This window comes from Ambystoma mexicanum, chromosome 10, assembly GCF_040938575.1.
Source record: "Ambystoma mexicanum isolate Mex_15411 chromosome 10, UKY_AmexF1_1, whole genome shotgun sequence".
Classification (NCBI taxonomy): Eukaryota; Metazoa; Chordata; class Amphibia; order Caudata; family Ambystomatidae; genus Ambystoma; species Ambystoma mexicanum.
In genome coordinates, this window is record NC_090932.1 from 1,366,551,227 (window position 1) to 1,366,568,184 (window position 16,958).

Genomic DNA, 16,958 nt, shown 5'->3' on the forward strand with positions numbered 1-16,958 from the left:
ATTGAAGTAGTACACCAATATCCCTACCAAGGCGTAACGCTTGACAATAGACTTACTTGGCAAGCCCATCTATCATCCACAGAAGCAGAAATAGCCCTAGCATCGGGTGCCAGTAAACGACTCACAAAAAACCATGGTGCATATGTCATGCAGGCAATACTTAAAAGTCTATAAAGCAACATATCTGCCTATTTCATTATATGGAGCGGATGTTTGGGGTCAAAATTGGTAACTAAAATTAAGAAAGCAGAAAGCATAATCCACAGAAATATTTAAATTGCAATAAGAACACCCCCATCGAATAATAGACCTTTAGATGGGTCTTTATTGCATACAAGCGTCAATGAAATGATGTTTATTCATTTTATATTAGCATTTTAGGAATGTTCCCCCGGACACACTCATGTAACTTGTTTACTTATCCTATCTCTATAGGTCAACTGCTTCCAAATGTAGCAATCTATATAAACTAATAAATGAATCAGACAATTGGAACGCAAGCCGTGGGATTGATTTGGTGAATATTACGTTTGTTTGCTGTGAGGCTACCATGAAAAAAATGTTGCATAGCAGTGACCAAGAGCAAAGTGTAATTTATTTAGCGACTAAATTGCTCAATACCGAGTTCCTAAGATATTATCAATCTTATCCCAACACCCCCTAGATAATAAAACCAATATCCTAATAACTGGGCCCTAAACTTATATCTGCGGATTACATTTAACCATGTTAATTCACTTGAGGTTTCTATGGGGCTGGAGGGGAATCACTAGAGAGCAATGTTTCTGTGTGCTTTGCAGGGTTGAATCAGCAGAATCTGCTCTACACATAGTATTCTCCTGCAAAAGCATATACATTTTAAGAAGAAAGGCATTATAGGCGTGTGGCCAGTCAGAGGATAGCGAGGGTGCAAAGGAATCACTATGTCAAACTTACTTTCAGGGGAATGAGCTTGGGTTATTTAACACTTCTCAAAATGTTGGTTCCATATTGAAGACATTTTCAACTGCTTGATTTTTAAACATGTATTTTGTTGTAGGATGTTTCATCAGGACATATGAGATCTGCTTGATTTCCAATTATGTATTTTATGTTTAATATGAAACATGACTCGTTTTATTTCATCAGTGATTGATTTCATGTTGTTTAGATAATGGAGTGATCATTCTTAAGGCACTTTTTTCACCTTATTGATTGGATATAGAGGCTTACAAAAGTCTTGTCTAAATTGTGATATGCGCTTTTAACTTTACTACCACATTCAGATTCAATCACTGTGTGAGCATGTGTTCAATGTACGAATAAGACTGCTGTACTAATAGGTACATGACTATTATCTGTGCTAGAAGATTGTAATGTAAAGTTGATGTTGAGGTACCAAATTTAGGTTACTGTATGTTTATTTTTTAATTGCGATTATGCATAAAAAGCCTTAACAGGTTAAACTACACTGAATACAATTAAACATGTAAACGTGATCCATCTGTTGTTCCCTTAAACTCGATTAACTCAAAACTGAAAAAAGCCACTGTTATTTTGTTTTCATATTGCATGTAGTTAGTTAAGATATTACTCTCCAGCATTCATTGGTGTGTGTGTGTGTGTGGGTGTGTTTCTGCGTGTATGTGTGTTTTCATAAGTAATGCAGACTGAATCATGCAATAATGGTTTATAGAGAAAGCGAAATTTATTTGTCAAAAGTGGTTCAAGTGTAATTCCATTGCATTAAAAGTGGGAAGTTACCTGTAAAGTATATTGTGATGTATTTCAAATAAAAGGAATTTGTGTTACAATATAGCTAATTTGTAATCCCAGAGGGTCAGAATGAGGCTACAGTGTGCGAGACAATTAGACTGATTTCACCTGTACCTGCTGAAAGGACCTACATTAATTGATTTTGCAAATCTTATTTAGGGTGCACAGTTATTTTTTCCCTGATTCCTCCAAATTGAAAGTTGTTATATTGCAGAATTCAAAGAGTGAAGTGTGTGTCATATCCATCTTGGGACCAACAATAACTGTCTGTCATTCACCGGATGCACCGGCGGCGGGGGGTTCTCCCAGACATCTGGTCAGCCTGTATATCCAAGTATCCTACGATGTGACATCATTTTAAATTTAAGTGTGGGGCACAGGCCCACCTAGTTTGGCATTGGAAACCTGCTTTAAAAAACCAAGTGTACAGAGTCAAACGCTAATGCTTTATCAGAAACGGGCAAAAACATGAAGTGTCAACACAATATTAATCACAATTTGGGTTGGTATGTGTTGTTTCGTGCTGGGTACCTCTTGCTTCTAAGTGATGTAACCACAGGTGTTAGCCTCAGACCATTTTATGGTGACGTATATATGGACTTTGGAAGGATGATGGAGTACATTGGTCGTGCCATGGGATTTGAACTTGCAAATTAGAGGCTGCTTCCATGTGAGAGGCTCCATGTGAGAGATGAACACTTATCTCATGAGCTTTCCACCTAAGCTGTACACAGGCTGAGCACATGTGGAGGAGAGGCTGCATGGCACGGCATAATCGAAAAGCTACCCTTTCGGTAATACTTTCTTCATCTGAACACTGTAGGCACTTTTGCAATGCATACACAATCAGTCAGCTAATCTGTCAACTATTTAGACATGTTTATATCTTCATAGCGTTATCTGTAATTGCAATGTTTTTGTTTAGTGATTATTCAAAAGCACTGCTGAACAGATTCATCACCCTTCAAATTTGAACAGCACAAAAATGATATGTCTTTCATGGCTCTCAACACACAATTCTTCATCATAGTGCAAATCATGCTAGTGTCAAAATCCAAACTGAGCATTCCTTTTAGTGCAGTTTTGTTCAATATCAGAATCACTTCTCCAAATCAGACAGCCTCTGTTTGCTGCTTAAATTGCCTACATTTGTGGAACGCTGTTGAAAAGTTTGCTGGAAACCATTACAAAGTTGTCCGAATTACATAAACCAACTTCCTAAACTCCTTGAAAGCATTTCAAAATAATCACATTATACAGTATAGTAACTTCTCTTTGTGGTTTTATAGAGTGTACATCAGGCTGCAAAACTTAATGGAGCACGATCCAAAGAGATGGCTGGCTGCCCAAATAAGCAGAAGCAGTTACTTACAACAACATTCAAACAATGTCAACAATGGTCAGAAATCACAATCAACCCATGACAAACAATCATCCTCAACAATTGTCATGTAATAATTTTCAAGCATTCTTAAGCATTCATGCTTAACAATTGCTAGGAAACCATTCACAACAAACATAAAGTGATCTTTCTTGACAATTGTCACCACGTTATTTTTAAGAAATGTCAAGCAAACATTGTCAACAATAGTCTGGGCGCCATTGTCAACAATTATTAACACATCATTCGCAACAATTGCCAAGCAATTGTAGCCAACCAGGATCAAAAAATCTTTGCCAAGAAATAATTGTCAACAAAGGTCAAGTCATCATTGTCAAAAGATATAAACAAATCAGTGTCAACAATTGACAAGCAATCATTTCCAACCAGTGTTAACAAATCTGTATCAGGTAATATTGTCCCCCTATATAATATATATATAATGTTGCCATACATATAGTCGCCAGGAAACGGCATAGGCGTCATTATATATGGGGACAATATATGGTGTAAATGAGAGCAGGGGTTGTGGGCGTGTCCCCCGCTCTATTTTTTTAAAAAAAGGTTCGATATGATAATGTTGCCACAAAAAAACGACGCCATTCTTGCATGGAGACATTTTTGCAGGCAAATTATATTATAACATGGAACCAACAAATCATTGCCAACAAATGTCAAGGAATCATTGTCAACACATTGAGGAATTACTGCCAACCCTTCTCTTGCTGTAAAGTAGGAAACTCTACATGAGGGAAATACAAAATAGCACCCACCAAAGTACGTGGTTTCATGAGAAATGCAAATACTTATAACAAATTAATAGTTTATTGCATAAATACTTTAAGATAGTTGCACATGGTAATCTCTTGTTTTAAAGATGAGTGTGCAACCTAGAGTCAAAAGTTTTACACAGCTCTACTTGTTTACACGGTTACAATTACATTACTCAGTAATACAAATGATTAATAAAGGGTACCGAAACAGGGAACTTGCATCATGAAAAGCTACATAACGCATGATAATATTACATCCGAATCGTTCAATAACAGACATTTTTTGATAGAAGGGATGACATGATTTCTGGAGGGTATGTTAGTCAATAATTATTTGCACAGCACCGTGACCTAACTGCAATCGAATGGAAAAGGAACAGAAATCCAGACTATTTAGTGTAAAACAGGAAAAAGTGCCGAGGAATTGTAAAGTTTGAGAATGCTGGGGGACTGATGGAGCAATGTTTCCAGAGTACAAGTGCTCTTCTAAGCTTCACACATATGTATGCTGAGAAGCTTTTATATATGCACGCTTGGATGGCCCATCTGGGGCTAGTAAGACAGGGAGAGCAAGCGCTGTACATGATCCCGCATGGTAGTGGTTTGGGGGGCTGTGCCAGGTGAGCACTCAGCCTAGCACACTAGTTGCTCACTGGTGGGCCTGATGGTGATCCATGGAGTTTCTTTGGAAAATTAGGTCTTTAGTTGAATATTATGACCATATGCATTTGAAATGACAATGTAACTAAGAAAATATTCTTGCAGTCGAAACTGATAATTGAGCAAAGTATGTTATGTATTGTTCGTTATTTTATTTGTCTTTAATACTGCGCTCACCACTACTGTAGCGGTCTGAAAGCACTGGGCAACGCCTAGAGGCAAATAGTGGCACTTCTCATGGGGGCTTCCAGACCATGGTCTGTGGGTGAAAATGAAAGTCAGGTAGAGAAAAATCAATATATTTAACTCATACCATGTAGGGAAATTAAAACCTATGGGTGAGTGATAGTGATCTATGGGGTGAATATATAGTTGTCAGTGTTTTGACCAGAAGAGTATATTATTAACTGAAGGGACACATGTTTTCCTAATTGGCCTGCAGGACTTTCATGGAGGCCATTACTAGTTCAGTGTTGATGTATCATTAGGTCATATTTGGGGTTTTTGGGTGCGTGATGGCCTTGAGATGTGCCCACGAGTTACTAGGAGTTGTTGGGGTTACTAACCAGGTAAATATTAGATCCTCTCCTGCTGATACCTGATAGGGTTCTGGTATACATAGGCCCACTGACAGTGGTGTCAAAACCAGGCATTTACTGTGTACAGAATAAGTGCTGTGGTACAAACAAAAAGAAAGTTTGACAAAAAGAATCTCCTCTACCCTATCCATAGTATGGAATACATTGGTAAATAAGCCCATGCAATGCAGCACAAGAGATTTAAATTAGCAGTGCGGTTGTAATAAAGCTGGTTCAAACGAGGATTTCACATTAAGGACAACACTATGGGCGGGCAACAATCCATTACAAGGCATTTATGCAGAGGCTTTCTAGATCCTAAAACATGGGTTTCTATGCCTTTTTGCACTGCCTAGGTGTATTCAGGTGATGGTCAAGGAGTATGAGAGCCCACATCCTTACACTAACTCCCAAACCCCACCTCTCCCCAAAACGATCACAAATGGCCAGGATGTATAGATAGAGGCACTCTTAAATAAGGGTGGCTTTTGGTCTGTAGCTCCATTGGGAGAAAGGCCTTGAACTGGGCTGTCTGGAATTGCTTGAGGTCTGCTAAGACCTTAATGGGTATGGAATTAGTTAATATGCATAATCCAGGCTTGAACCCCCTTCTCAACATGGACGACAGTTCACTTGTCCTGTTGAAAGAGGGAAGCAGGGGAATCTTAAATTCGGAAAGGGTTGTAGAGTCCGCCTTTGCAGTTGTACATGGGGTTATATGGCCCTTTAAATGAACCACATGATGCCACATGTATGATTGTATTTTATTTAGGGGGTGCATTGTTATATGGTGCCTTACCCTTCCCAGCCCTTAACAGCCGAGTACAAAGCAAAATTACATTTCAAATACAGGTAAAATAAACAGGAATACTATGTCATGATATAGCACGATCCAAGGTCAGACTGAGCCATACAATTTTCTTGTGCACCAATGAAAACTGGCCCACAGTTGCAAAGGACAATTAATTCATTGGGACAGCATGTTTGAATAGTACTCAAGGGGGAGTTTTTTGATCAAAGCTATTGCAAATTGTGCAATTTCAAGAACGTTTATTCAGCAACTATCGTAAAAACTATTAGGTACATAATGAAGTAACTCATCACACTGGCCCACATTGGCCAAAATAGTGTTCCACTTTGACCCACAACACTGACCCACACTAGCATTCAGGAACCCCAGATGGTATCATGTTAGACCCTGTGGAAACCCTGTGTGCGATCAGTACATAGATATTGGCCATAATTAGGTAACTTACCTCTTCATAAAACTTTAACTGAGGGACTCCTTCCTCTATTTCACTCATACAGTATTCTTTGAAAAGCAGGAATCCTGCACAAAATAAACAAAACGATATGTTACTGAATAGGATATGTTATTTGACCCTTTAGAATAACAGTAATCACATTTTTCTCATCATGTAGAGCAGAATTACTCACATTCACGTAGTGGGAATTTGTACACAAACAACTAATACGATTTGTGACAGGCCCTCTCAAGTGCAGCCCAAACACCAGGCACACACATAAATATGTGGATTTGTGCTCATTGGAAGATCGCAATGCCAATTAATTAACGGATATGCCATACAAAGTATAGGACAGCAATGCTGAGTCGAAAACACGCTGCTTATCATAAAAGTGTGGGCTCACATAATTAAGTATACTTAAAAAATCTTTGGAAAAAAATCAAAATCATTGACAAAGAGTCCTGTCTGGCCCAATAACGTCCCAGAATAGGTCAAACATGTTTACACCACACTCCTTCAACAAACAGAACCACTTGTCTGGGTCCAGATTTGGGGGTATCTGTGTCTGGCACATGGCCCGTTCTCCTACGTCATGCGAACAACACAGGGTACCCTCTCTGCCCTTAAACATATGCACCTTTAAACACACATTTTATTTTATATCCAAATAAGTAACAGGGGTTAATCAATCATGTGAGCATCTTTTACTGACTGTACCTAATTTTGAAATACTTAGGAGTATATTAATTCAGAAGAGAATCCTTGCACCTCAGTCGCACATCACTGATGAAGCGGAAGGAGGCAGAAATGCATGTCTGGATTGCTGGATGGACTCTTGCTTAGAGGATATTTGCCTGCTCTCACATGGATATATTCTCCTGTGGTAAAGCACAGAGACTAGACACCTGACTGAGGTCCTCGTAATATGGTTACTGGGGCTCATTATGAGTTTGGCGGTGCAGGAAAAATGTGGAGGTAATACTATTTACCTCAATTTTTCCTGCACTGCAAAACTACAAGTTTGCCGGTATTATCGACAGCGGTATTAACGGATGGTAATACCAGTGATTTTTTAAGATAAAGTGGAGGAGTTACCTCTAGCTTCAAGTCCGTACCAGCACTACTGGCAAAAATCCCCACTGGAGTCCTATGGATTCCATTAAATGGGGATTTACACCAGCAAAACACTACTTGTAATCAGGTGGTATTACTGCCAGAGGTAATTCCTCCAGTAGCATTACCATCTGACCAATTGGCAGTATCAGTAATTCCATTGGCCGGTATTCTGACAGATTTACCACCGTAATACGATCAAACACATAATGAGACATCCGCTAAAAACACATTTCCTGTTTCTAAGCACCGCTAACGCAGGCAACTATGAAAATTCAAGCACATAGAACACATATTTAGTTCCACATGATAAAACAGTTTAGTGAAGTGGCAACGCTAGGATTTGAACTCACGTTTCGAAGGTTACCCATGACACAACTCGAAAAAAAAGCAGGCAAATATTTGAAACGTTCACCCATCTCTTTCCCTAAGGAAATAACAGCAAATTCATTGGAATTAATAATAATTATACTGGAGGGGAATATGGTATCAAAATCTATGATTATGTTGAACCTCTTCTTCCATTCCGTTATGCCCCTCCTTCTTTTTATTCCCCTGCCCTCCCATTTCCTTTCCTTTCCTCGCCCTGCCCACATTTCTGTTCCCTTGTCCTTTCCTTTCCTTTCCTTTCCTTTCCTTTCCTTTCCTTTCCTTTCCTTTCCTTTCCTTTCCTTTCCTTTCCTTTCCTTTCCTTTCCTTTCCTTGCCTTTCCTTTCCTTTCCTTCCCTTCCCTTCCCTTTCCATGCAAACCCCTTTCTACACATGCCCTTTTATTCCATTTGTATTCACACATCTCCCTTTCCTTTCAAATCCCTGCAGTCCCCTTCTATTCCCTTTTTTATAGAATTCCGTTCACTTTCGTTCTATGACTTCCACTTATTTCTCCCTTTCCCTCCCCTTCAAGTCCCTTTCGTCTGATTTCCCTCCTTTATTTTATTCTCCCTCACATATCCCTTCCAAAGAGGACTCAAGGTACTTATCGGAATGAAAAAATCCCTGAATATAATGTATAGAAAAAAGAAAAACTATGATGACATCAAAGGACGTTTCCCACCTTACTGAGGTAAGAAAAACACGTTCACTATATAATACAGGTATAATAAAGGTAAAAACTACCATTCTGCATAATGGGATTTTATTTATTTATTTATAAGGTGCTGAAGACAGGCATGGTGGCGCCAACAACAACATACAATACAAATAACACTAAAATCAATAAACCCTCAAAAGTGTTTTCAATAGTTTAATCTATTACTAATCAAGTGTTTGCTTATCAGACTCTTATACCCTCAGACCAACTATCCAATGAGTTTGATACATTTTTCATTCATAAAGTTAAACAATCCATGATAGCTAACAATGTTCTGAAACCTTTCCAGCATTTGAGGAAGCCTGATGTTGTTCCACAACCTTGTTGTTCCTCTTCCTTTATGGATGCTTTTGACTATGACTTCTCTTTTCAATGCATTAAGTGTATGCCCACTTGTTCACGTGGAACAAAACAAACAGAAACAAATATTCACATTACAATAGGTGTTTTGCAAAGGTAACATTAACGTAAGGGGGATTCAAACTAAAGAGGAGTACTAAAAGCACCACTGGAGGCAGGCGTGAGGTCAGATGGGGAGCAGGCAGGGAGATTTCCCTCTTCAGTAAGTAGGTGAAGTTAAGCTCAGCTTTGAGGGCATCCACAGTTGGTTTGACTTTGATTGTTATGGACAGTGGGTTCCAGTGGAGCAGGATGTGAAGGGAGGAAAAGAAGAAGCGAGGGCAGTCACAGGGAGGCTCTAAGATGGTGAAGTTAAATGAAGAGAAAGATGAGGAGAATGAGATGGTGAGCAAAATGAGATACAATCAGGCAGATACCAAGGAGCAAGACCATTGATAGCTTTGTAGACTAGGAGATGGAATTTGAAAGAGAGCGGTTCTGCATGTAGAGCCAGCCAGTATGCTGTTGGTAGGTAGATGTGGGGGAGAATTTGGGTAGATTGTAGAGAGTGCAGGTAGAAAAACTGAGGTATTTGTCTTGTGGGAGGAATAAGTAAAGTGGAAGAACAAGGGTTATGATGGGGAGCAGACAGGAGGATCTCCCTCTTTAAAAGTTTAAGCTGAGCTTTGAGGGGATCCACAGTTGGTTTGAATTTGATTGTTATGGACAGTGGGCTCCAGTGGTGGAGCACGAGTAGGGAGAAAGAGCGGAAGCGAGAGGAGTTGCAGGCAGGGTCTAAGAAGGTGAGGTTAAATTAAGAGAAGATCCAGGGGGAACGAGATGGTAAGCAAAACAGAAACAGTTACTTACCTTAACTATTGTTCTCCATCATGGGTCTGGCATGGATGCACATGCTCATGAATATTCCCTCTCATCATGCTGGGAATCCTTGGTAAAAGAAAAACATGTTCACTTTCACTTACAAACTGTATGTCTCCTTTAAACCAATCACTGTCCTCTGGGTCATACGGCCCCATCCAATGACAGTCCTCTCCCTAAGCCCCTCCCCTGGCAACCATCTTCAGATTTGGTAAGCATGTAAAGTGGCAGTATGACCAAGAAGAGCCACAGAGGGGATGGAGGTAGGGTTTGAATCTGAATCCATGCCAGACCCATGTTGGGAACAATAGTTACAGGTAGGTAACTTAAACCTTCTCCAGCATGGGGTCTGGCATGGATTTACATGCTCATGAATAACGAATATACAGCAGTACAACATTACACAACCATGGGAGGTGGCAAGGCTCAACAGAAGCAATCAACTCTTACCTCTGGAACAGACTCATCTCAAGCGAACAGGTTTGCGTAGCACTCCTTGGCTGACTCTGGATTCCTCCCTGGAATCCATGTCGATGCAGTAGAATTTTGTGAAGGTGTGTGTGGACCTCCACGTAGCTGCCCTGCAGATGTCCAGCAGGGACACAACAGACAGGAATGCCGTTTGTGCAGCAATCGCGCTGGTGGAGTGGGCTCTCGGATGGCCGGCCAGCGGTTGCTTCACCAACCCATGACAGTGTATGATGCAGCCGGAGAGCCACATTGAGATGGAAGCCTTGGAAAAGTCCTTCCCCTGGTTCACAGGACCAAGGTTCGCAAACAGTTGAGAAGTCTTCCAAAAACTCTTTGTGTGTGTCATGTAGAACTTCAGGGCTCGAGCAATGTCCAGCAAGTTCAAGGCCCTTTCAGCCGGTGATGAAGGCTTCAGGAAAAGTGGGGCCATGACCCTCAGATGGGTAATCTTCTGAGACCGGCACCACATAGCGAAATGCTTCCACTTATGACCTCAGCACTTCCAAATCGATGATGCCCTTCCCTTGGCAAGGACCTCCCTACAGTCCGCAGGCAACTCATATCCTCCAAACTCTATGGCTGCACCCAAGCCCTCAGGTTCATCGATCCTGGTGAAGGATTGTAACTCCTTCTCTGGTGAGAATATCCAGAACCACTGGCAGCTTGACCGGAGGTGACGCTGACAGGCTGAGGTGGTCTGGGTATCAAATCTGCCTCTGCCATGCTGGGGCAATTAGTATCATCCTGCATTGGTACTGTCTGACTGTGTTGATGACTGAAGCGCATTTCCCTGCTGAGGGAGTCCACAATGGTGTTCTAGACTCCCGCTAGGTGAAGAGGAATGAGGAACATCTCTTGTCCAATGTCCCAGCACCACAAATCCAACGCTTCCTTGGATAGCACTGGCAATCGAGTGCTCCCTTGCTATCCAGATGTAGAACATTGTGGTGGTGTTGTCCGTGAAAATCCTCACCACCTTCACTTTCAGAGATGGAAGGTCACGCCTGAGGGCCCAGAACACTGCCAGTAGTTTCAGGATGCTGGTATGGAGATCCTTATCCTCTGGCAGCCACAGGCCTCTGGCATGCAGATTCCCGGTGTGGGCTCCCCAGCCTTCCAGAGAAGCGTCTGTAGTCACCGTCTCCTGGTATGGAGGGTTTTGAAACCCTATGCCCCAGGCGATGTTGGAGCGGGTGCCCCGCCACCTTATCGCTCGACGGAACTCCTCATTGAGCAGGATCTTGTCCACTAAGCTTCCGGTCATCTGTATCCAGTGAGTGTCCACGAACTCCTGAAGAGGTTGCATCTGAAACCTGCCGAGCTGGATAAGGTAGATGCAGGACGACATCATGCCGAGCAATGACTTGATAGTTCGGACCGTGGCGGTCTTCATCGACAACAGCCGCTGCACTTTCCCTTGAATGGCCGCTACCCTCTCCTCTGTGGGTGATGCCAGGCAGGACAACGTATTGAGCCTGGCTCCTAGGAACAGCGTGTTCTGCGATGGTGTCAAGCAGGACTTTTGATAGTTGATGGAGAACCACAGATCCGTCAGTAGCTGGACGGTCATCTCCGTATGTCCGATGGCCAAATCTCACGAGCGGGCCCGGATGAGCAAGTTGTCGAGGTACGGGTATACGTGTATCCCCCGAAAATGCAGATGGGCCAACGCTGGTGCCAGGAACTTTGTGAACAATCCGCGGGCGGACTTCAATATGAAAGGTAGGGCTTTGAACTGGTAGTGCTGTCCCTGCACTACAAAGCATAGAAAAGTTTGGTGTTTCCTGTGAATGGGGACTTGGAAGTAGGTGTCCTCCAGGTCCAGCAACGTCAAGAAGTCTCCTTTTTCCAGTTGGTCGAGCACGTGTTGCAACGTGACCATGCTGAATTTTTGGGACTTGAGGTATTTGTTCAGACGTCGCAGGTCTAGAATGGGCCTCTAGGCCCAGTCTTCTTTCTGACCAAAAAGTATCTGGAATAGACTCCAGAGCACCGGAGTGGCTGGGGAACTAGCTCTATCACCCCTTTTTGCAGCATGGCTCTGTCACCTATCATTACTGTGCTGACCGCATAGACATGCTGAATGACAGAAGAGAACACCTCTCCTGTCAGTCAGCATGTTCACATTGCGGAGACCAGCAGAATGAACATGCTGACTGACAGGAGATGCCCCCTCTCCTGTCAGACAGCACATCTAAGTGATGTAGAGGAGGGAGGGCCATCCAGTCCTAATGTGGCTGCATGGGCACACATGAGGGGTGCATGGAAGTAAGGTAAGCGTTTTGTTTTAAAATTAAATATGTGTATATATATATATATGTATGTGTGTGTGTCTATTTAAATTAACTACATATATGTTTATGTGTGTATGTGCACACGTATGTTGGTGTGAATGGTTTGTTTGTTTTTAAGAATGTGTCTATGCAAGGAGTTGTGCGACTGGTGGGTGAATGTGTGGTTGAAAGTGTGGTCTGTGTCAGCCCCCACCACTAAATTTAGCAGCCCTGTGGGGGTCAATATCTTTAGGAGTGGGGTGGCTGGGTTGTTTTAACTATGATGCACGGAACCATTCATCAAGGGTAAATCAAACATAAGGGCTGAGCCAGGGATGGTGTCATGGCATTTAATCCATTTCAGTTGAGAGGGACCTCGAACATCGGGGGCCCACAGCAACTGCCCCATGTTTCCAGTCAGCAGTCTTGTAACATAGGAATTCCTTTCTATATTACCTTGATTCTGGGTGTTGAAATTTACATTTTGAAGTGCTCTACTTACAAGCATTGTTTTCTGGAGCCCTTCCGTCCATCACTTCCCTGGAGGTATACAGAAGTGCTATCCTCTCATTGCCTTTTAACAGCAGTATCTCCTTATCAGCCACTTGCTGACAAAGAATGACTTAAAGCTTTTCAGTGGGTATTTAATGTTTCAGCTCCCTGTTGGCTGGCCTTCTCATGAAAGTCGGCTATTACTGCCTGGCTGTATTTCTTTGTTTCCATTATAATGTATGCACCCCACAGTCGCCTCAGACTGCTTTCTGCTCTAGGCAATGGGGGTCCCCCATCCATCATGCTCAAATGGGCCCCCACTCATCTTCAGCCAGGTATGGGTATAGAAAGCATAAGTGTTATCAGGTGGCTAGACTGGCCTACATTGGTCATTCTAGCCAGCAATACCACTTATGGGGCAAAGCCAGTCTGAATATACTTTCTGTGGCATGGTATTTTTTAATGGCTGTGAGTCCTTGTATGCAAATACTGGCATATATTTTGCAGACTGCATGGGCATGTATGGGAACAGCCAGCATGAAAATGTTTTTATACTGGCATATATTGTAGGCAAAGGTAGAATGAAATGAATTGGAAAATGCTCCTGGCAAGGTTGGTGACTTGCATCTATCAGGTTTTTCCATGTGCTACCATACAAAACCAATTGCAAACTTTGCTTCCAAACAATTGCTTTTTACCCAATTTTTCTCAACAAGTGCTCTAAAATGCACCACTGTATTCTATTGTTTCAAAAATGTTCTCAAACCGAGATACACTGTCAAGCGCCCCTTCTTTGCTTTGGGCTCCCTGTGCTTGGTCCATTGCACATACTTGGAGAAAACATTTATCCACTCCAGTTAAAAGATTCACCATCAACCATGCAACATCTACATGTCACTGTGTATAATGTGCATTTTAATGCGCACACAGGGGTGGGGCGCTCCCTAATGCTGGTGTCATCCACCACACGCTGTCATGCCACCCCATATATATTTATTCATATGACAAAATGACATATGACAAAGTTTTCTTCAGTGGAAAAACATAACTTTGCTGTAGTTAATTTGCTGTCATAATAATAAACCATATTTGGGTTCCTCCACACAAACTCAAGGGGCGATTTCTCATAGCTCCTGTTTGCTACTGTGCCGCTGCTGGCCCAGTCCAAAAATCCATAAGGGGGCCTCACCAATTCTTTTTACCCTGGGCCTCACCACACCCTGTGACAGCCCTGTCTCCGCTCGCCCTCCTTCCTGACCTCATCTACGCCATAAGGCTTGCCTCTATGCCTTTGCCAGCTCTCATTATTGCCGCATTCAGGGCCTTACTAATCAAATAACATAAGCAAACAGCTCTGACGTGTACATGTACGCATGCTCGTGTGTCTGTGTGTGTGTGTGTCTGATGATGCTGAGGTCTTGTAATCCATTCCAAATTACAGTGCTCCTTCGATATTTTTTACAGTTGTTATTTCAATATTTTACAACATTACCTGCCAGAAAACCCAGTTGCCATTTCATTGTATTCTACATGTGGCTGATCTACTCAGGTGAATTTGTAAAGTGTGATTCATTTTGCTTAGTTATTTCTATTCAATCTGTTACTTGCGTGATTTTAAAATTGGACTAACACGGCCTCTAACCTTTCTGTGCTTAGTTAGTTAATAGGAATACAACGTAAGGTGCGATATTTTCTTTGGCCAACAGGTGTCACCAAAAGTACTGTAGATATAGAGAGCGCGCCTCAAACATTTCACACACATTTCCGTTGGTCTTTTGGGTCTCAGAAGAAACCAGCCACTGTTGCCTCACACGCACAAACTATTTCAATAATACCTTTCTACAAAGCAGATGTATTATTTACTTAAAAGGTATCAACTCAGGAAAAACGACCATAGCATTAAAATAGCTAGCAAATGACGTCGACGCCCAACGCCATCGCAATCACAGTTAATTAATAGAAAAGCATGAACGGTCTGTAAATGGAAAGAATTGACCAGAGTCAATGTGCTTGTTAGCGTTGTCTTTCTGATGAAAAAACGAGGTGAGATTGTCAAAGTTTACGTGGTTATTTTGACCGAATGAAATACAAAAACGAAAAACCTTATATGCAATGAACGTACAATTCATTAACAGTAGAATTGCCATCGGACGGTCATCTACAATAATAGACGATACACCGTAAAAAAACACACTTTCAAATGTCCGGGTGGGTCGTATGTATCGTCTTACCCTTGGTCCATGGTTCATAGCTCTTCGGTATGTATGTCTAGGGTATGGCGCGGTGTAGGGGGCATAATTATTTCACTGGAGTGTTTATTGTATGCGAGCTCCTAAGACAGGCCGAAGTTTTAGTTTGCATTGCATTATGAATAACAGGCGTTGTTGTTACCTAACTCAATGTCACTCATTGTATCGGCTGTGTAAGGGTGAATAGGAGAACGGGCTTTGTCAGAATGTAAACATGACCGTGCATGTCCCACAAAGATCTCCGGAATCCTACACATCTGTGACCCTGACCCAATTGGATGAACCCATTCATGGTCTCTCCCCCATTGGCTCACCCTACCGCTGTTTTTCTCTGTGTTGTCCTCATTATCTTTTCAGCATCTCTGTTATTTGGCTGCTGGTTCGTGCTGCAAGAATCCAGTGCATACATTCACAGGTAAATCTCTTCTCTCCTGCAGCACAACAGCAGAGCCGGACTGGGAACCAAAAGTGGCCCTGGAATATTTTTCAAAGTGGCCCCATAGTTCACTGAACGAGCGTGCACATGACGGGAGCTCAACCCTCCTTCTATGAGGGGATTTGAGTTTCCCCCAAGAAAATGTTGACTAGAATTAGTCGAAATGAGTGCATTTGAAGCATGTTTTAAACATATATGGATTGAAAAGTCATGTCTTAATTAAATTCATGATCTTTCAAAGTAGATGATAGAGGGACCAGGGACATTCCACATTTTGCAGATGAGAAAAATTAATTCATCTAGTTTAAAGGTACCCAGACAACATGCATCCCTAATCCATTTCATCCTATTCTCATGCTAGGAAGGGGATACAGATAAAAGGCACTATTAAATGAGCACTGGCAATGCCAACAGTGTTGGCTTTTGTGTAGGCATGGTGTGAGAGGAATTTGTCAGGCACTGCTGTAGTCATACTAACTGGATTGTAGCAGGTGGAAAGTGGTGAGTGTACCTGGGCATATAACAGCAGTGCCTGGTGAATGCCTAATATTGATGCACAAGCTTAAATAGTTGGCTTTGTCAATGCTTGTTTTGAACAGGACTTCAGTGAAGGACATGTATAGTGCTTATAAATCGAGTGGCTGAAGGCAGACCTGCTTGACATTTTTATTACACCGGTAGTGCTTTTGCAGTTCCAATTAAGTCATTAACTCTCAGAAGACTGCTTTGAGAAAACACTGGCAGGCACTTTGAGCACACAGTTTGATGGTAAGGCTTGATAAAACTAGCTCAAAGAGATCACAGGAGGATGTGTTTTGGTTGGAGAGGGGCTGAAAGCAGGTGGAAATGGCCGTAGGGTTTATCATAGCCATGGACAGTCAATAGCTAAATAAATAACTAAACACCTACAAGCTTTGTGTCCCACCTCGTGCTATTTCTTCCTAGCTATACTCTAATGCAATAGTTTCAGCTTCTATGTGGCACTTTAGCCAATTCCAGTGGTCGAAGTGAGCGGGAGCCGTTGGGAGCAGTGCTCCTCTACTTTTTTAAATTAAGTTTTCCTGTTCTTATACTTTTATTTTAGAAAGAAACCGTTCTGGAAGTTTCGGGCCGCCAAATTTCAAACCTTGTGAAGCTTTCTGCATATTGCTGTGGTTATGCCCAATACGTAGATACCAAGTCAATGCACAAGGACCTTCAACCGCACACTAAGAATCCGAAA

General features: G+C 42.0%; 1 protein-coding gene across 2 annotated transcripts in view; it reads right to left on the reverse strand.

The window, feature by feature from the left end:
* Nucleotides 1-16,958, reverse strand: part of GRK3 (G protein-coupled receptor kinase 3) — a 1,763,027-nt gene that overhangs the window by 771,830 nt on the left and 974,239 nt on the right. For both annotated transcript variants that reach the window (XM_069619380.1, XM_069619381.1), the window contains exon 3: nucleotides 6,404-6,477. In XM_069619380.1, the coding sequence (XP_069475481.1) occupies nucleotides 6,404-6,477 (74 nt within the window). The remainder of the gene's footprint in view (nucleotides 1-6,403; nucleotides 6,478-16,958) is intronic.